We start from the raw sequence: 22,077 nt of genomic DNA, 5'->3' as shown, positions 1-22,077 counted from the left end.
AACTATCTCTTGTTAGAGATAATCGAAACATTTTACCTTATACTTTTTATTCTGAAGATCATTCTCTGTTTAAAGGGAAATAGACCCACTTTCCTGCTATTATTTATCAGTACTTTTCAAATTTATTCCAAGCAGCTATCCCATTCTTTCCATATGCTCCTTCCTGGATCCTCAAATCTAAAAATGTCTTATTATTTTAAAATATTTACCTTATTAAAACATTCTATGCTGTCACCTTCCTGATAAGTCTTGCAGGGTTATGTTACTTATATATTTGTGATTTCTCCTTTCTCTTTTACTGTCCATAAATAACATTCTGGTATTTATCATTTACTTATTTACACTGTTACTTAACTTTTTAATATGTCTATCTTGATTTCACAGGTGTTGTAGAGCAGGGAAGTAGGTCCAAAAAAGTTAAGTACCAGTTCTAGCTTTTATTTACTTAATTTCTGATAATGTTCTTTAAAATCTGTGCTCAAGTCTTCAGTGACCTTACCATGAAGTCACTTTGGTCACTTAATATATGTTCCTTTCATCCCCTCATGCAATAGAATAATTTGTAACTGCACTACCAGCAGTTTGTTCTTGAGAATTTTATATCCCTCGAGTTACAATCTCAGATATGACCTTATTTGTGCTCTTGGAATTTTTTGAAATTTACCCTTCTAAAGCACAGGATGCATATTAGGCTATATTCCCTTCCTTATCTATTACTCACTCTAAGAGGGCATTCACTTCACTTATTCTGAAAGTTCCCATATTTCCACTTTCCCAAATAGTTGATTAGAATAAAGTTCAGAAATAGGAATTCTCCTTATCACTTTCATTCACTTTGTGAAGGATGATGTTATTAACTAAGAAAGTAAGGAATTCATCAGCTGCTTTATTATTGGAGATATTTTGAAAAACTGTATAGATAGCTAAAGTAATCTCATCTTAATTACATTCCGTCACAGTATCAGTTCTGTGATTTACATTAGAAATTCAACATTTCATTTCTTTTTGATCATTTGGTCTATATAGTATGAAACCACCCCTATATAACTCTTTGTTTTAGCCCATTTTTATTCTCATTCACATGCTCTCTCCTGCCCATAGCTCATAATAAACATTAAAATGTTGAATGACTGGTTTATAAGTTTTCCTTTTTCTTTGGCCTTCAATACTACTCTTCTTTCATTAGAATTCTCCTATTCTAGCTGAGGGTTCAGATATCCCTTATGATTAATGAATGTATTATTCTGATTCTCTGAAAGAAATGGAGTATAAATCTGTATTCTTCAATCAATGAAGCAATAATTATATTAATTTACATACAACATTAAGGATATAATTAAACAAAATGATACAAGTTAATTTTAAAAAGTTAATTACCTACTGAATCCAAAGTCCTGGAGATACAAAGATGAAAAGTAACAAAATAACTACTTTTAAGATGCTTACTATCAAACAAAGATGAAATAGCAGCTATACAAATGATTATGATGAAAGTTTAAAATGATGAAAACATACAGAAGTCTACCAAAGGAGCTTGAGAGATTAAAGCAAAAAATAATTTCTCACTCTGGGGATCAGAGAAAACTCTTTGGAAAAAGCAGCACCTGAAGTGGAACATAAAAGAGAGAAAGGATGCCAATCTGCATAGGTGAGCTAGGATGGGAGAAGGAAAAATAGGGGAATAACTTGTACAAAGATAAAGAAGTGGGAAAGGGCAAGCCTATATCAGGGAATAGTGTTGTTCAGAAACTTGAGGACCTAAGATATTTGGTGGTACTCATTTTATGTCGAATATTTTCAGAAAGGATACCTGAATATTGTTGGAAATCTCATTGGTTAATGCCACGTGCAAAACTATCAGTGGTTCCCCAGGTGTTGAACAGTGAGAGAAAAAAAAGCATCTTCGGTATGAACTAACACGTCGCTTCATGTCCATCCAATTTTTGACAGGATGCACAGCCTCACACCTGAAGAGAAAATTTTAGATGACAAAATAATAGTTAATGATTTTTGCATACAGCTAAGTCAGCAAATAACAAACAAACAAACACACTTATAAAATAGAGTTTTAGTTGACACTCACCCTACCTCTATCTGGAATATAAAAATTCAAACAAAACATTTTAAATTCTAGCTACACTAAGCAAGATGAGTTATAATTACTATATGTTGCATGTTATTATAATTACATAATGCAGTGTTATTATGAGAGGCAGCAAGGTATAAGGGATCCCAGAGCCAGTCTTAGTGTTGGGCTCAAGACTTAGCTCTGCCACATACTGACTATGAACCTGAATGCCATTTAACCTTTGAGTTCAACAGGTCCTTCTAAAACTGGAGGTTGCAGAGCAGTTGCTGATTATTATCAATAAGTAGAGACTGTCCTCAGTAAAAGCTGCTCACATCAAAGCCTCTATCTCTCCCCTCAACATGCCCCCCCCAAATAAAAAAAAACTTTTAAAAATCCCCAAGCTATACAATAAACCTTAATAGAGTAAAAGTTATGATTAGAATGTGATATTCTGAGAAAAATTCAGGTTGCATGTTTCAATATAAAAATCTATTCAAATACAATAATCAACAAAATTATTTCTCTTTGTAATAAAACTTATTTTACAGCTAATTTCTAATGCTTTGGCTATTTATCTTTTTATTTCCTTCAGTCTTATCTGGGCTTCATTCAGATTGACTTTACTTTCTGGAGTATGGGCAGTTAGCATTTTTGGTTAGAATAGTCTTTAGGATTCACTATAATTTTAGCTATAACCACCATAATCTTTTTCTTTCCTTTGCAGTAAAATACATTTTGGAGCTGATTTTTTAATACTGTGGTCATTCATCTTTCAATCCTTTAATTTTTATCTGGGTAGAATTCTCACTGATTTTATTTCAGAACACTGGACTAGATGATCTGTCAGGTTCCTTCTAGATTTAACAGCTGACAAAATTCTATAGTCCTAAATGGTCAACAATTGTATTTTACTACATTTCAGTATAACAAAATCATACATAATTTTGGGTAAGAGGAAAATTGTAGCAATAAATACATGAAATTTTATTTTGCAAACTTATATATTCTGTATGTATGTATGTATGTATCTATCTATCTATCTATATATAAAATATATATATACACACACACACACAATAGTGAAGTTTAAACTTCACTAAGACTTTTGAGACACCCTGCATAATAAGTCTCTTTTCTTAAAAAGCCATATCAAAAAAGCAATCATTTTGGCTTTGAATATTTACATACATCCACAGAGTCTCTCTCACATACATATATTTCTCTTTTTATATACATGCACATACCCACACCCATATATATGTATAAATTTATATATAGTATATAAATTTAATTAATTCATTTCTACTGATTAGCCTCCTCTTTCCATTTCACATTACCTCAGTATTTACACTAAGTATACAGTCATTCTGTTACTGTTTTCATTAGGCATAGAATAGAAATAAATACTCTGAAGCTAGTTTTACATTTATCTGAACTAATCAATGTATCAGGAACAGAAAGTTCTTAATACTTACTCACTGATTTTTTGTAGTACTTCACAAGGTGAGTGCCAGGTAACACGTTCCAGGTTTAAAAATCCTGTAGAAAACCAATCTGAGAGCATGTTCTTCAGCACTCCATTCATTTCCTGAAAAGGAATAAATTTAAGCCATGAAATCAGAGTCAATATCATTCATAGCACATGAGAATGTGGGCCATCAGGTCGTGTCAAAGAAGCCTGTGGAAGCTGTTTCTCTAAACACAGAATGAGAAGACATTTAACTATTTTTCTGACATAATTCTAGCCTTGGAATCTGCAGTATGGACATGATTAAGCCTCTACTTAGCTCATTTTAATTCTGAAAATACAAATAATTGTACCTAAATGGAAACTTTCAACTTTAATTACATTAAATAAGATAGTACTGTGCCACTTCACTATCTAGAACAAAATGCAATTTGAAAGAAAAGTATACAATATAATAAGACTTAGCACTAAAATGCCTAGGTTAAATTCTGACTTTGTGACTTCCTAGACATTTGGCTCTGGGCAAGTCAAAATCTCTGCGGCATCAGTTTTTTTTATAAAACAAGTATAATAATGCTTATAGTATAATCTCACAGAACTGCTATGAGTATCATAAGAGAAGATGTACATCATAATTTAAAGTAAAAATAGAAATATAAAGATACTACTTAAAAACATATAATTAAAAATCAGTTTAACAGTTAAGTATTCTCAAGAATGAAAGCTGTTTGCTACCTGTATTTGTTGCAAGCATCAGTTGAGAATGATGTATAAGAGAGTAATTATTAACACAGAGAGAATAAAAAAGTACAAATCAGAAACCATCAGAGAGAAATCATTAATGCAACAAAACCCCCAAAGAACAGAAATCAAAATCCAGGAGATAATGGGAGAGGGCAGGCAAAAATGGAGAAAAAATCTTCAACAATAAGAAATCCAGATTTCCAGGACAAATGCCAAAAAAGCCTACATCACACAAGATCTAAAATTCTGTATTCAGTCACTTGTCTAAAATGTATTCTTCAAGAGTTGGCTTCTGAATGGTATTGTTACTACATATGAAGCAAACATAATTAAAAAAAATAAATCCAAAAAGAGTTCAGATAAGATTCACCAGATAAAAATTATTTCTAGCAGCATAGAATTAGGCACATAGGATCATAAATTCAGAGCTAGAAAGGTTCTGAAGAAGTCATCTAGTCCAACCATCAAAAGTGAGGCCTAGAGGAGATGATGAAGTGATATTCCTAAAGCACAGATCTGATCATGTCATTCCCTTGATCGTTAAACTTCAATGGCTCTGTTTCCTTTAGGATCAAATACAATCTTCTACTTTTAGGATTTAAAGCCTTTCACTACCTAGTTTCAGCATTATTATACATCTCTTGTACATCTTTCCAGGATTATTACACATTTCATGTACTCATTAGTCAAGCTATACTGACTGTCTTAATATTTCTTACATAAGGATGCTAATTGAACCCATGGGCGCTGATGAGATCACCAAGTGAAATAGCATGGAATTAAATGAGAAGGGGATGTAGACTGCAGCACTGGAGGATATCTGAAGTTGGAGGACATTGTATGGATGAAGAATCAGCAAAGGATTCTGAGAAGTGGTCAGGCAGAGAGAAGGAAAAACAAGAATCATGTCTTAAAAATCCAGAAAGAGGAGAGAGTATCCAGGAGGTGATCTACAGTGGTAGATAATGCTAAAAAGATCAGGAAGGATCAGATTCAGCAATCAAGAGAGATCATTTGTAATACTGGAGAGGGCAGTTTCAGTTTAATGATGAGGTAAAAACCCTAGGGGACAGAGGGTTAAAACTGTGAGAGGAGAGAATGTAGAAAAATAATAAATAAGGAAAGGGGTGGTTTCACAAAAACCTGGGAAGATTTGTATAAACTAATACAGAGTACACAGACTGAGGAGAACGATAACAACATTACAAAGAAAAACAACTTTGAAAGAAGATCTCTGAAAAATGTAATGAACAAACATTATCTCAGAGATATGCAGCTCATCACTATCTGACAGAAAGGTGATAGACTCAAGATGCAGAATATGATGTACATCACTGGACATATAATCCTATGGCCATTGTGGGAATTTGTTTAACTTTACTATTCAAATTTGTTAGAGAACTTTTTTTTTTCCTTTCCAATTTGGGCCATGTGAGAAGAAGAGAGGCTGTAAGGATAGAGTACTAAAAAAAAAAAAAAAAAAAAAAAAAAAAAAAGAGGACCATTGCAACAACTTTTAAACGCATACACACACATTTACACAAGAGAATGGAATAAAGGAAACAAATAACGGAGAAGCAGAGCAGTTTTTACAATTTTATGCTGAAGTTCTATGTTTAAAAAGAAATGAAAGCTATATATGATAAGGATTCAAAATTTTATGTAAAAACCCGTTTTTATGTATACACACATATGGAAATGCCATTTTATTTAGTTCAGAATAAAAATAATTTCAAAATATTCTACACATAATAAAGTGGAAATGTCCATTAGTAGGAAGAACCAAGTATATTTCTATGGTGTTGGGGAAAACTGTGGCCAAAATATACAGTGCTGTAACGAAAACACTTGATGTCACTCTGACCCTGGAGACTTTCTGTACCTTAAACAAATATGTTTCCTATTTTATGATTTACATTAAAAGAAGAATCAGGGGAATGAGACAGGTCTGGACTAGAGAGGTGAGGAAAAAAAAAAGATTCTTCTATTAGACTTTCAGATGTACAGCTTTCCCCCTAAGGTACTAAGGAGAAGGGGTGCCTAAAGTCTGAACTGCTTCAGGTTCTGGGGGACCAGTAAGACTGTGGGGTACCTGGTTCTACCAACCTGTCCTCTCTCACCCCTGAATTTGTTACCAGATGGCTCTACTTATTTTTTAAAACAGAATTTAAAGTAGGAAAATAGCCTTTAACATATGGAATTTGTTTCTCATTAAAAAATAATCATATTTATTTTGAATTTACTATATTATGATGAACTTTATTAAACTTGCCTTATAGATTAAAGAGCTGCTGCTGAATTAGTAAAGCAAGTTATATTTGTCTTTCCCTTACCTTCTACTTTTTTTTTGAGTGGCTTCAGATTATACTGGTATAGCGTCACTTCTCTTTATTTTCCAAGTGTACAATTTGGCTAATTAAGAACTGAAGGAAGTATGAATATTTTCTAGTAACAGGCTACTAATATCTTTGTTTTATAAATTCATTCTACAATTTTCCCTAACACTGCTTAAAAAGGCAAGAGGGGAATTTATGTTGCCCATTTTATGTTATACCAATATTTCCACAAGTTATGACACTAGGCATAAATTATCTGAATCTCCCAATCTCCCATATATCATAAAAATGAGAAATAAACATTAAAAAATAGCTTTCAAAATTTTTCTCTAATTGATTCCAAGCTATCAAAGCACTTTAGCATATCCAAGTTATCATGGACATCAATTCCTTCATAACACTGATTTAATTGGGCTGACACTCTCCAAAAGGGGGCTGAGTGCCAAAATAAGAATTTCAACAACCATCTGAGGGTACCACGGCTTAAAATTAGTACCCTTTTATAAAGAACCCACTTCCATTTACAAGAAAACGTAGTCCTCCTAATTGGAATGTAATATTTGGATAGGGGGAAATTTACACGATTTTGTGGGACTGTGAAAAAACTGAGAGGGAAGTGAGAAAGACTATTTCTAGGCAATGTAAATTATAACAATGCTAAAAAATCAGTGGCAAGTTAGAAAAATAAGATGTTATCTAAAATGATTCAGGGTAGAATGACTGAGCCTTACATAAGAACTACCAATTATGTTACCTATTCACAAGCTACTGGCATCTATCTTGCTTTGACACATGCTTATTTTTATTATAAAAATTTCTACTTTTTCTTTTTTTAGACTTAATTAAGGAAGAAATAGTCATAGTCAACTTTTTAAATGTCTTCAGTTATGAACTAACATCACTGACACATAAGCACTGGGAATTTAGGTTAAAGGTTACAATGCTCCACTGCTTAATTCTAACACTTAAAACAGTTGTTCAAACTGGGATTTAAAGCTTCAGAATCCAATAAAATCACTGGGAAACAAATAACACTTAAGCAAATCAAGGTATTGTTCATTATTTATTATCAATACCAGGGTTCAAAAGTACAATTAGGTGTATTTGGTGATATTTAATCTTCCTTTAGCTTTTAGATCATAGAACTCCACAAGATTTACTTTGCCAACTCTGTTAATCCAGATGCTACAGTGGGCCAGCTGGCTCTCCCTTTCAAAAGAGAAGGATCCCTTGGCTACAATATTCTCTCCAATGTTTATGAAATGGAAGTAATGATGGTAGAAAATCATTTAATTTTTCCAAAGTGCTTTACATATGTTAACAAATTTAACACTCCTATGGGAAAGGGAATAGAGGGAAGAAGCATTTACTAAGTATCTCCTACATGCCAGGCACTGTGCTAAGAACTTTATAAATGTTATCTCATTTGATATACTACCTCATCAATGTGGGTGCTCCCTTCAAAAAAGAACATGCCAATCCAACTCAACCTTCTCATCATGTGTGAACTCTTATATGTTACCTTTCATAAGTTGTTTATAGGAGAGTCTATATCAATAAATTTTGTGAATTTAAAAATAATTTAAATTCCTTCGCAACTTGGCTCCAAACTACCTTAATATATTACTTCCTTGCATACACTCTTTGGTTCAGCCAAACTGGTCAGAAGGATAATTTGCTGTTTCTTACACCCAATAACATTTTCTGTCTCTATTTCTTTGCATATGATGTCTCCTATGTTTTGAATTCATTCCTTTCTTACCTCTGCTTCTTAGAATCTCTAATTTCCTTCAAAGCTCAGCTCTAAAGCCACCTTCTATGAGACCTTTCGAAACTCCCCTAGCTGCTGACTCCTCCCTCAAATTATCTTGTACTTTGTTTCATGTTTCATACACATACATGTATGTATACCATGTATATAATTATATCTGTGCATACTGTCTCCCCATATAAAAAGCAATCTTCTTGAAGGTAGGTAACGCTTCATTTCTCTTTGTATCCTTAGCACATAGCACTGTTTTTCACACAGGGCAGTGGCAAATTGGGTGAAGCATACCTTTAATTTTTGGAGCCTGCGATACTTAATCACTGGAAGCTATACTGTACCTCTAGAAGAATAGGCTTTGTTTCACAAAGAAGCTTAGAGTGTTTACAAACATTCTATGTCTTCTTAAAGGTGATCTAACCTGTTTTTCTCATTCTGTCTAATTGTGGTTCATTTGTCTTCAGTGTTTAAGATGATGAACTAGCAATGTGGCTTGTCTATCCAACTGCCTATCATAACTTAGATAATAAACATTCTTTAGCTATTTGATTTTACCTTTATTGACAGGCCAAATTATTTTAGATGCTTATAGATCTCATTTAGGAAATTCTACAAAATTTGAGGCTTGATGCAGTTAGCACACTGTCATTTCACTTGCAAACAGAAACATCTGTAGGACCTTACTCTCCACTACAGGGAATAGTTCTTTTCCATTTAGTCTCTGCAATGGATAGCTTCCATGACAGGAGCTATCCATTTAGTCTCTGCAATGGATAGCTTCCATGACAGTAGCAAACATCTTTGTTTGCTATAGGTTGCTGGTCAGTCATTTCAGTTGTATCCGACTCTGTGACACCATTTGGGGTTTTCTTGTCAAAAATACTCGAGTGGTTTGACGTTTCCTTTTCCAGCTTATTTTACAAATGAGGAAACTAGGGCAAATACAGTTAAGTGACTTGCCCAGGGTCACACAGCTAGTATCTGAGGCCAAATTTGAACCTGGGTCTTCCTGACTCCAGGCCAGTTGCTCTATCTACTGTGCCACTTACCTGCCCCTTTGTTACCTCCATGTTTAATACCTCACTTGATAGTGACAATCAGTTACTGAACAAAACAGTTTATTTTAAATGTTTTATAATTTTGAAAAATGTGTGTTAAAACCTTGTTGAAGGAAAATTTTTAAGGCTCCATTTTGCTCTTCTGAATTAACATACTGTTGTAGTCACGAAAGAGGAAAGCACAATGTGATCTTGTTATCATCCGTACTTTTCAGGCAATTGTATGACTATAAATATGTGTCTGCAAAATCATGTTGGTTCTTTTGTCAAGTCTTCATCAAGGTTGTTATTGATGCATGAGCAGATTATTCTCAAAAATTTTTTGAAAAGATAAAGTTAGTATATAGGTGAATAATTATTGATGTTTTCTCAGTTGTCATTTTTGGATGGGATAAAGTTTATGATTTTTTCAAATTGTTTTGAAACCTTCCAGCCATCAATTATCACACTAAGACTTTTGGGACACCCTGTGTATTGAAAATTTATTCAATACCTTCAAAATTATGTTTGTGCCAGCACAAATCGCTTTTGCAAAGGCTTGGCCCCCTGTTCTTAGCTTTTTTATTCAGAGCTATTTATAACTCCTTACTTAGCATATCCATAACTCTGCTGGTAGAGTTCCTTATGTGATGGCTCCAACTGTCATAGACAGAACAAAGAGTGTTATAAAAATATTGATAAATATCCATTTTGATACAAGATATAAGATTATATAATTAAGAATATGAAATTACATTTCTGAATAACTACCTCAGTTCTCCATAGTGTAGAGATATTGCTTTAATGTCAAAATAGTAATTGGAGTAAATGATTAAATATAGAAAGTTATTTCTCTGTCATATGACTGCCTTGATTCACAGGCAGTTTTATATACCCTCACAGTGGCATGCAATGATTTAATGAAGCCTTGTTCCCGTGCTCCCTCCAGTTCTAGAGTCTGTGCTGCAGCAGTTTGGCACTCACAAGACAAGTTATTATAAATAAGCTAAATGATAAGATAAAAGTGATTACAAACCCTGTTCAGTTACTAAAACTTGCATTTATTTGAATTCATTATGTTAAAATGTGATATCAGGAAACCATCTAACAGCCGATCAACTGAATTTTTCCAATTTAAAGTGCATTACAAAATAACTTCCTCTATGTTTGGCTGATGGAATCCACAAAATATCAAAAATATCTTGAAGACTCTCCTATGAAAGATTTATGAAAGATCATGGATAAGAGTTGTACAAGATGAGAAGGTTTGGATGGATTGGCATTTTCTTCTTGGGAGAAAGCACCCACACTGATGAGATAACATATCAAATGAGATAACATTTATAAAGTGCTTAGCACAGTGCCTGGAACATAGAAGGCATTTTATAAATATCTGTTGCTTCCCCTTCCCATCTCTCTATTCCCTTTCCCACAGGAGGGATACATGAGTTAATATGTATATAGCACTTTGAAAAATTTAAAGTGCAACATAAATGCTAATTATTATAGTCTTTATTATTTAAATTCATAGTGTCTTCTACCTATTTTTTTGTTACTTCAGAGGAGAGCAAACAGAATTGTCATTTTTAAATTTATATCTGTTTGATAAGTTGAAATGGACAGAACAAACAAAATTATGTCAAGTAAATAGCTGCCAGAGGCAGCATGTTACAATGGAAAAAAAAAAAACTGACTGGAATCAAAGGAACAGGGTTTAAATTTTATCTTTGCTTACTACCTATGTGATATCATTCAAGACACCTCTCGGGGACCTCGGTTTCCTCATCTACAAAATAAGGGAATCAAGCTAGCTGGCCTCTAAGGTTTCCTTTAGTCTTCTTCTGTCTATTTTCACTTTGACCAATCTTTTAGTGAAACTCCCCTCAGTACTGAGCCTGGTTCAATGTTGGTTCTGAGAAAATCAGTAGTCAGTTTTGAACTTAAAATCATTCCAGCTTGGTTGAACCTACTAGAGTAGGACACTAGAGTAAAAGGATTCTTCTTTATAATTAAATACCAGTGAAAGTCTGAACTTCTCAATTACTTTGTGTATACATAAAGACTTGAACTACAGTCTGTGGCTTAGAGGTCTTATTTTGGTCTGTTTAGTTCATGTGAAATACAAGAGGCTCTTTCCTATGATAGGAAAAGAAAAATATTGCTATTTTAGGCAGTTAGGCTCCAATGCAGAGGTTCTTATCCTTTCCCACTTAGCAGTCTGGTGACACAGAATAATGTTTTTAAAGCATAAAATAAAATACAAAGGACCACAAATTAAACCTATTATGCTGAAATACTGCTATTTTATTTTTTTAAGTTAATGGACCCCAGATAAAGAACACCTACCCTAAACAAAATTAGGGCAGGTAAAATTCTTCCCCAGTTCCAAAAACCTGCACAGCACTCATACCAGATCTATAGCTGTCAGCTAAGTTGCTTCCCTATGAAATCCTCTGTCCTTCAAAGTATTTCATCTTCCAAATTGGAACTTCTATTCAGGAAAATCCAAACGAGCAAGACTTCAACTTATTATTAGGTTAAAGCTGTTAAAATGTTGATCCAAATGAAAATTTACTAAAATATCTAAGTACACTGTGCATTAAGATATGAAACAGTTTTAAATGGCACGAAGTTGTTTGAGGATACAGAACTAATAGAGACCATGCTGACCACAAATATGAAAATGAGCCCATCCTCTGATAATCAATTTGGAAGTTTGTCCTAATGACAAAGATCACAACCAATCTAAGCTTGACAGTCCTGTGCAACTCTTTCCCACATTCTCCCATATCTCACTAAAGGGAATCTACTCAAAATGCTAAATACTTCCTTGCTTTTTTCCTGACATCACAAGGGCACAATGGAGCATTCTGATTCTCCACTGGTCATCCCACTTTTGGCCCAGATCAGTCATCATTTTTTTCTTATCATACAATTCCTTGATGGCATTTTTTACTCCTGTTCTTTGAAATTTTATATTGATTATACATTGTAGCCTATTTATACCTACTATGTAACATTTTATTGAATGATAGCCATATTTCATTTTGTGAAGCCTTTTCTATTCCACATATTGCTGCCATGAATATTGGTAGAAGATGGGCCTTTACAACTCAAGAATGTTTTGAGAATGCTTGATAGCACAAGGTGCAAGAGGAGATCAGATGGATGGAATGGAACAGAGGGAACAAATGGAAAGAAAGGTTCCTTTGGAATAGGAGATGGTCTTAACTTCAATCTCAGAAACTAAAAATGAATTAGAGAGAATAGGTAAGAACTGAAGTTCCATACCTTAGAACTAACATTCCTGAGAGGCCTTTTTGTCTTCCTAAAATAGGCTGAGCTAATACCTACCCATTTCAAGACCCTAACCCTTTTCAAATTAGTCTATAAGGACAATGCAGTGTAGTAAAAAGGGAAATCATTTGAATTCAAGAGTCCTGAGTAGGCTAGTGTCTAGCTATGACACTTTGGGCAAACCCTGGTGTGGACTAGAAGACCTATGAGGTGCCCTTTAACTATAAAATAGAAGTTTATTCTAAGGAATGGAATAAAATAATATGAAGAGTTGAAAGAGACCCTAGAGATTATGTTCATTGTATAGAGAAGGAAATGATAGGAAGAACCTTTTCTAGTCATAGCAAGAATCAGAATTTAAAGTGAAGTCTCTCATATATACCACAAGATTCTGTAGATTCCTGCTGTTCCAATGAAAGGATAATCTCTCTATATATAACCAGTTGCACAGTCACATAAATTAGTTGCTTTTTGCTATACCTGTGTTTTTGTAAAATCAGTTCTATTTACCCTATGAGAGACCTAACTTCCTGATTCTTCTACTCCTCTGTAATTCTCTCACCTTTCTCCATATATATAAAACCCCATTTTTTGGAAACACTCCAGAAAATGTTATTGACCCATTCACCTGAAAATTTGGATTTTATCTCTGAGCCATCAACAGATAAAAATGCAATTTTTATCTTTTAATTTTGGACAGATGATGACATCCAAGGTATAATAAAACAGGGCTCTTTTTGCATCTAAAAGTGACATTATCAGGCATATTTCACACCTTTTATCGAAAACATAATATTCCATTTTTAACAAGAAAAAATTATTTGTACGAGGACACAATATGTTTGACACATTTTCAATATCCAAAAAGGCTAACTCTAATCCTTTCCTATAAAGCACAGGTTTAAGAGCGGGAAATACAGACTGAGAAGGATGTTAGGAGATGAGAAGGTCTTGAATTAGGATAGTTGCAACAGGAGTGGAGAAGACAAATGCAAAAAGAAAAGCTATTGTAGCAGTAAAATCAATAGAACTTGCTGTGACTTACTTATTTAATAGTAGGCCAGTAGGAAAGAAGAAGTGCTTCAAGTCACCAAGCATATCCAAGGATCACAGATTTAGAGTTGGAAGGGACCTTAGAAGTCATTAGCCCAACCTCCTCACTTCAAAGACCAGGAAACTTGGAGAGGTTAAGTGATTTGTAAAACATCATAATGTAGTAAATGGAAGAGATGGGATTTCAGTTAAGGTTCTCTGATTTCTAAATCCCCTCTCCAAAGTACCATGTTAACACTTAAAGTAATATTATAAGTGATATAGTGTCAATTATCAGGTATATCTAGTAGGATCACCTCTCTTGAGATGGAAGTGATCTCAGAGATCATCCCATCCAAACCCTTCAGGGAAGTGAAGTGATTTGCTTAAAGTCATATAGGTATGTCAGAGATAGAATTTTAACCCAGAACCTCTCACTCCAAATAAAATGCTCTTTCCAGTGTATCATACTATTTTTGCTTAGCATGGAGTTGCATCCATGCATCCATCTTTTCATAAATTCTGCACAAATTATATAGGTCTATATTATAATAAAGCCCTTGTTTATTTTATGAATGTTTAATAGGTTTGGGTTAGAAAGTGAGCCCAATGACAATCTAGTCCAAACTCCTCCAAAATTTAATCTAATTCAATAAACATTTATTAAGCACCTACTAGCACTAAGCTAGGGATACAAAGAAAAATAAAGAATTGGAGCTTAAATGGTAGAGGGAAGGACAGTATGCAAAACAATCAACAAAAAATAAATATGTATGCAAGATGCTTTGCAAACCTTAATATATTATTGAAATTTCTGTTATTGTAATTGTTAATTTTGGTGGGTTGAAGAAAAGGACTAAATAACCAGAATGAGAAAGAGCATTTTGTAGGAAGTAGTAATTGAACTAAGCCTCGGCCGGAGATAGATGTGTGGGTGAGAAAAGAGAGCACTCTAGGCAGGGGGACAGTCTGTTCAAAGACAGGGAGGTAGAAGATGGAATGGGAGTATCACACAGGCTCAGATGAGGAAATTTATATACACAAAGCCCAAGTGACACGCTTAAGACAATGAAATCAATTGAGTAGGACTTAGGAATAAATCCCATGATTCCTGTCCCAGTCTAGTTTTCCTTCTTTTCCAACACTGAATTCCCAACAAATGGCATTATTTAGCAAACTACAGGCATAAAACACATAACCCAGTCTTCTTCATCTTTGTATATATCTGCATCTCACGTGGTACCTTTAAATTGTTATGAGATTAGTTTCAAATGTTCAGCCACTGTAGGGGATGATACCAGTGATTGTGAGTAATCATAGAATTTCAAAGTTGAAAGAGACCTTAATGAGCACTTAGTTTAACCCAAACTCAAAAAGTAATCCCCATGACAACATACCTGACAACATATTAGCCTCTGCATGAAAATCTTCAGTAAGGGAAAGCTCGCTATCCATTTAAGCAGTTCATACCACCTCTAGATGTAGCCTATTCAAATTTTAAATAGCTCTATTTGTTAGGAAGATTTTCCTATGTCAATGCTAAAATTGCTTTTTTTTTTCTTTACCTTTTGATCTTTCTCACAAGAAGTGGATCTCTAATGCTTTTAGGACCAAATACAAACTTTGCCACTTAAGAGTCATTCACAATCTGGCTCCTACATACATTTCCAATTATTGGATATCATTCTTTCTAATACTGTATGTTCTAGCCAAACTGGCCAACTTACTGTTCCCTGGCCATAATATTTCATGTCTCCACCCTTACCTCTTCCCCCTTACTTCCATGCTTAAAATGCTCTCCCTCCTTACCTCTTCCTCTTGGATTTCTTAGCACTCTTAAAAACTCAGCTTTTGTGACACCTTCTACAGGAAGTCCATCTTTTCTTCTTGTCATACAATTCCATGATAACATCTTTTATTCCTGTTCTCTGGTGCTTCTGGTTGGTTGCAGTGCTGCAGCCTGTTCACACCTTCCATGCACTGCCTGACATGTGGTACCCATCTTTGATTCTTTAGAGGCATGATATTCCATATTTGGCTGATATATAGCAACACTGATAAATATTTGTATTGATAAGATGGACCTTCATTTACTTTGGGTCAGTAAAAGATCCTCCATGTTCCCAATATCAACCCACCCCATTCTGTTCCTTTTTAACCTTAGGCCCAGCTTGCATCATAATAACAAATAAATAAAAAGTCCAGTTAGTTGGGAGATGGTAAAGACAGTCCACTGTTGTTTATTACTTATGAAAACCTGCTTGTTTCCCAAAGATACCTCATTGAGAATGTCCTTAGTCATGTATAGTTATGAAGATTTTAGTTAGATTAGAAAGTAAGCATATAAATCTCCTGTTACTGCTCTTCTCTTGGCAAACTTTTTTTTTTTTTAAGAACTAATGATACCCATAGACAGAAACTGTGTGCTATAATTTAATTTGTATGACTTTTCCCACCAGATCCCCCCAGAATACAAAATGGATAGCAAAGGAGGCCATTTTAATATTAATGGAAGATGTTTTAATATTAATGACATTTCTTTGAGGAGAGAGCTTTAGTACAGAGAAATGCAAAAAAAAAAAAAAAAAAGGAAAAGCCAAATGGAAAGATCTTCAAGTCAAATGTTATGTCATAGGTCAGAAGAGTAGTCAAGTGGCCTTCCTTGGGTCACATTCTGAGGCATATCATCTCTCCAGGTTTCAATCTCTTCATCTGCAAATGAAGGGGTTGCCCCTGAATGACCTATAAGGGATATGCTCGTGCTGAATCTTAAATGACTGCATGATTATATGTAATCGCACATAGGTCAGATTCAGATGATCAAATTAATAATTCATTTACTAATTTAATTCATATCAAAGAAAAATCAGTCCTAGGTGGTTTTATGCCACATTTTTCTATTGTTTTGACTTCAAGCAATATTTTTCTTCATTTGGAAATCTGAGTTTGAAAGGACTTCCCTTTCCCTTCCACACAAATTCCCTCCCTCCTTCCCCCCTCAAAAAAAAACAATCCTGAGAGTTGCTGCAAGCTTATATGTTATTCCATTGGAAATACTGCCACCAGAACCCTATTTAATGTTTTTATGTATAATTCAAGGGAAAGTGGCTTTTTTGATTTTTAAGGGAAGTCAAGCTTTTCTTATAATTTTCAGAATTTGGCATTGTGACCATCAGTTATCAAATCAATAATACCCTCAATGGCTATGTGAATCACTTCCAGAATTTGCTGATACACTAACTGGTCCCAGACGGCCATATTTTTTCTATTCTAATTTTGACTATTCCCTCAAAATCAGGCTGTGGGCCATGGTAAGAAGTGGCAATGGTTCCTTCTCAGTGTTCCATTACCATCATCTCATTTATTGCTTCTAATGTGATGTGTATCTTAAAAATCAAAGCCACTTTCCCTTGAATTATATATAAAAACATTAAATAGGGTTCTGGTGGCAGTATTTCCAATGGAATAACATATAAGCTTGCAGCAACTCTCAGGATTGTTTTTTTTTTTTTTTGAGGGGGGAAGGAGGGAGGGAATTTGCGTGGAAGGGAAAGGGAAGTCCTTTCAAACTCAGAGAACGTCATAAGGAGAAGCATAAGTTGGAGAGCCGGAATAGCCTGGAGTGTAAAGTATATGGAATGGAGTCCATTTGAAACAAAGTTGGAGAGACCAGGTAATCGCAAAACATGCAGTGACAACCTTGAGTACCATGACAAGGAGTCTGAATTTTATTGGTAGGGAAGAGGAAGCCTATGAAAGCTTTTGAGCAGAAAAATAACATGATTAGTTATCTGAAAAAAATATTAATCTGATAATAATGTGAAGGATGGATTAGAAGGGGAGAAAATGGAAATGAAAAGATTGGTTAGTGAATAAGATTTTCATTGGAAAATTTTCAGGGGACTGATCACTCCGGCTGGTACACAGGTTTACTGTGGGAAACAGTTTGGGGACAGATTGTTGAACATCCCAAATGCCAAACTGAGGAATTTGGACCAGAGGAAGGGGGAAATATTGGAAGGTCAATAAAGAGTTTTGAACAAGAGACTATTGATTTACTTTTTCAGAGAACTTAGTAACAATGAACTTCCTCATAAGTTGAAAATTTAAGGAACACACCTCAGGGAGTTTAATATAATGTAAGTAATATACATTTTTTTTTTTTACAGAAGAGGCAAATTTTATGAAGATGAACTTATACCATATACAAAGACGCCAACTTTCAGATCCTCAGATCAGTACAGATCCAGGCAATATGCTATATGTACTCTATAACCCTAGGAACAATGAGAACTGAGGCACAAACTCCTGATTTCAGTTAAAAACACTATAGCATTCCAGAAAAAATATCCACCTTCCATGGGAGGGACTCAAGGGAGTAGGTCTGAAACAGCTACCTTAGTATACTTGTAAGCCCTTTACTGCTACAGCACAGCTTTGAATGAAAGGTAGGCTAGAAACTTTTAATATCTGCCTTTAACTTTAGTTCTCAACTGAGTATGAAACACTGACAGTGGCAGAATTAGAAATCATAACTTCTAGGAAGGCTAGGATATGAAAAACTGAAGCTAAGATTTAGGAAGAGATATAAAATCTAATACAACTCAACATATCAATCACCATACATTTCTGTCACTCTGTAATGGATATCCACTCCTTAACTAAAAGAGGCTCCGTACAATTTTAAAGGACTCAAAATCTGGAGGCAATTAAAAAGGGGGAAAAAAATTTCCAGTTAACATTTTCAACATACCACCAAGATGCCTTAGGAAGGTATGCTTGTTACTCAAGTGAAAAGTAAATAAATGAATAAACAAATAATAAATTGCCAAGTGCACCTGAACAAGAATAACAATATAAATAGTTCACTTGGGTTTTATTTATAGATGTCATTTTTGTTTGACTGCCTCAACTATCCTGTGATATAGACAGGGAAAATAGCCTCATTTTTTTGCAGAAAGTGGGGCTCAGAAAGTGAAGTGACTTGTTAAAGTTACAGAGCAACTAAATGGGCAGAGTTCAGACTCAACTCTGAACAGGTGTCTCAACATCTAGTATTCTTTCCATTACATCACACTGATTCTCAAAGGTGAAAGTGTATAGGCTACATGTCAAATGCACACTGCCAAGAGCTTTACAAGTTAATATCATTCTCTCTTGGCCAAAAGGTGCTGGCAACTGGTTCCTCCATAACTGGTACTAATAATGAATTGCTCTGCTCAGATCATTTTTTATTTGTTTTCAGTGATGTCATCTCTTCCCAGAAAGAAAAGTTATTCAAGCTTACAAATACTTATATAGTAGCCACCACAGCTCTTGGATGAGGAAAATTCCCTCTTATAATGTTGGGTGGTACCTTTTCTAGAACTTCCAGTTTTAAAGAATTGCCTAGAGCACTGAGAGGTTAATCGATGTACCCCAGGGTCACATGTCAGTATGTCAGAGGTGGAACTTGAACCCTGAGTCTACCTGAAATGAAACCAGTTTTCTATTCAGATTGACTCTATTATTATTATCTATCTTATTATTATACCAGATTGGCTCTATACCAAAGAATGAAGTTCAATATTGTATAATGTGTTATAGGAATCCTTAAAAATTATCTAGTCTAATTCTCTTATTTACAGTAAAAAAAAAAAAAAGGCCCAAGAGAGATTAAACGACTTGCCTAATGTCACACAACCTGCTTCTGTCACACCTAGATATTCACTTCTGGAAGCTTTGTTCTTGTTCTACTATACCACAGGGACCTCCAACATCAAGGTGTCAGGTATCTTGAGGAGCAGCTTGATATAGTATATTCAGAAAGGGCTGACCTTCAAGTTAGGGATCCTATGGGACATACTGGCTATGGGATCCTGGGCAATTTCCTTAACTCTCAGAGCTCTAGGTAACTCTGTATGACTCTTAAGTTGCAGAGAAGTTACAGAACTCCACTGGTAGGTCTTTCCCCAATAAAGACCTCTTTATCCAAACAAAATCACATATTTGGTACCTATCCTTCAGGGCTTTTAAAGATGACGTCTTCAGGCTTTTGCTGAGGTTCTCCCCTCATGTCTGGAATGTACTCCCTTCTCACTCACTGCCTTTTCCTTATTCTCTTCTCTGTCAACTTAACCCTCTGCTGCTACAGGATTCTCAACCCCATGCCCCAGCTATTAGAACCTTCTCTAAATTACTTGTATTTGCTTCATTTATATTTGCATTGTATAAATTGTTTCTTTCCAAAAGATAAACTCCTTGTAGGCAGAATGGTTTGTTTTTTGTCTGTGTCCATAGAGTATAGCACCATGGGTGTCACACAGCTTGATGGTTCAGTGGACAGACCTCCGAGTACAAATCCAGAGGCACACACTTACTAGCTGTGTGACTCTGGGAAAGTCCCATAACCCTTTTTGCCTCAGCTTCCTCAACTTTAAAATGAGCTGGAGAAGAAAACTGCAAAACACTAGTGTCTTTGCAAGAAAACCCCAAATGGGGTCACAAAGAGTCAGATACAAATGAAAAAAAAAATGACTTATCACGGAGAAAGCACTTAAATGCTTGTTGAATCAACTATTCCACCTTTACTGGTAACTGTGATGGATCAAAAATCCAGCTTGTTACATTACAGTACATAGAGCACAACAGTTACTTCTGACACCAAAAGAGTAACTGTCAAAGTTTGAGTCCCAGTTTCCTTATCTACATTGTGAGCAACCAGGTGATGATACACTTGGGTCACTTTCAGTTCTACTTCGTGTGAAACAATAGTGCATGTTTTAACGAAGCATAAATATGTCATTGCTGAGACATTGTGTCAGATTTGGTCTCAGCACTTCCTAGTGTCTAGCACAATGCTTGAAACAAAGTAGGTGTTTAAAAAACTCTTACTGCTTCCCATCCGCGGGGTGAGGAGAAGGTGTACTCCTAGTCTTGGGCCTAGAGGGGAAGGAGGGATAATGGGAAGGGGCAGGAGCTAACAGGAACCACCAGGGTTCTGGACTTGACCTTGACGCCCTCTCCGCTGGCTCCAGGGCTGAGCCCGGGGCACGGACTGGAGGGGCCGGCGTCCTTCCTTACCCGGACGTGCGGCCCCTCGGCTATCTTCAGGGCCTGCGCCTCTAGCAGGTCTGCGCGCAGTTGGACCAGGAAGCGCACTCCGCCCTCCAGCTTGCTGAGGTGCTGGAAGAGGCCTCGGTAGCGCGGCACGAGCGCGTAGCGGAGCCGGTCCTCCGCGTGGAGGAGGGCGCCAGGCTCCCGCGGGGTAGGCGCGGGCGGCGAGGAGATCCCGGGAGCCGGAACCTGCGGGAGCCCCGGGGCCGCGGTGCCCACCGCTGCGCCTAGGCGCAGCACGCCCGCGCTGTGCTCCGCCACCTGCCCGTGGTCTACACCGAAGCCCCGCGCCAGGCGGCTCAGCAGTTCGGCCCGCTGGCTCGCGCCCTCCAGGCTGCGGTAAAAACGCATGAAATCAGCGCACTGACCCTCGGCCGGGGCCGGCGTCTTGTCCCGGAGCTCGTAGGCCGGGGCCTGCGGCACGGTGCGGCCCAGCAGTTCATCCATTGCCCGTTCCAGGGTCGCTCCGGGGGCTCCAAGCCGCCGCAGCCGGAGCCGGGTCGGAAGCCGAGAGCGGAGCCGTAGCCCCAGGAGCTTTTGAGCTGACAGGCCGGGCCCCAGGCCTCTCATGGCGCCTAGCGCCCGGGGACAGCTGTTAGGGACCGCAGCCACTACCGGCACCCCGTGCTTCCGGAATCCTCGAGCGGCGCTCGGCCCGCCCATTGGGCGAACTTGGGGGGCGGGTACGATAGCGGCCAATCAGAAAGTCAGGTGCATGGCCGACTGCCCAGTGTGGCCAAGGGTCAGACTCGGGGAAACCTAACCCTGGGACCGCTCTCAGCGCGGCTACTGGAAAGGAGCCCGGTGTGTGAGAGGTGGAGGGCTGCCACCGGAAGTGAGTCTGATTGGAAGCAGGAAGGTGTGGCATCTGGACTCCCCCAGCCCAGTCTGAGGCGGGGGAGGAGGAGGGAGAGGGGGAGGGGGGGAAGGAGGGGGTGTGTGTGTGTGTGACAGCGGGGATGGGTAGAGAGGGGAGAGGTGTGGGGCTGGAGCTGAGGAGCAGCAAAGACCTCCACATGCCCAGCCATCCTAGGACATGGTCGGATCTCCTCCCAAAGTCCAGGGAAACTTGATGGACGCTTCCAGGGCCCAGCCTGTCCTTGATCTTAACCCTGACTTGTTTGTGAGGTTCCGGCCACTCCACTCATCCATGACCCACAGGATCATCACTCTTTCTCAAGGACCATCCATGACCCACAGGGTCATCACTCTTTCTCAAGGACCAAAGACTC

At 36.8% G+C, this 22,077-nt stretch overlaps 1 protein-coding gene across 1 annotated transcript in view; it reads right to left on the bottom strand.

The window, feature by feature from the left end:
• MLYCD (malonyl-CoA decarboxylase) overlaps positions 1–21,633 on the bottom strand; it is a 31,195-nt gene extending 9,562 nt beyond the window's left edge. Inside the window, exons 1-3 of the mRNA XM_072634212.1 lie at positions 20,813–21,633; positions 3,547–3,659; positions 1,811–1,967 (exon numbers count right to left, since the gene is read on the bottom strand). Of these exons, the coding sequence (XP_072490313.1) occupies positions 1,811–1,967; positions 3,547–3,659; positions 20,813–21,508 (966 nt within the window). The 5' untranslated portion in view covers positions 21,509–21,633. The remainder of the gene's footprint in view (positions 1–1,810; positions 1,968–3,546; positions 3,660–20,812) is intronic.
• Positions 21,634–22,077: the final 444 nt, after the last annotated feature.

This window comes from Notamacropus eugenii, chromosome 1 (assembly GCF_028372415.1).
Source record: "Notamacropus eugenii isolate mMacEug1 chromosome 1, mMacEug1.pri_v2, whole genome shotgun sequence".
Lineage (NCBI taxonomy): Eukaryota > Metazoa > Chordata > Mammalia > Diprotodontia > Macropodidae > Notamacropus > Notamacropus eugenii.
The sequence above is the reverse complement of the archived record's forward strand: the minus strand, read 5'-3'. Positions and strand labels throughout refer to the sequence as shown.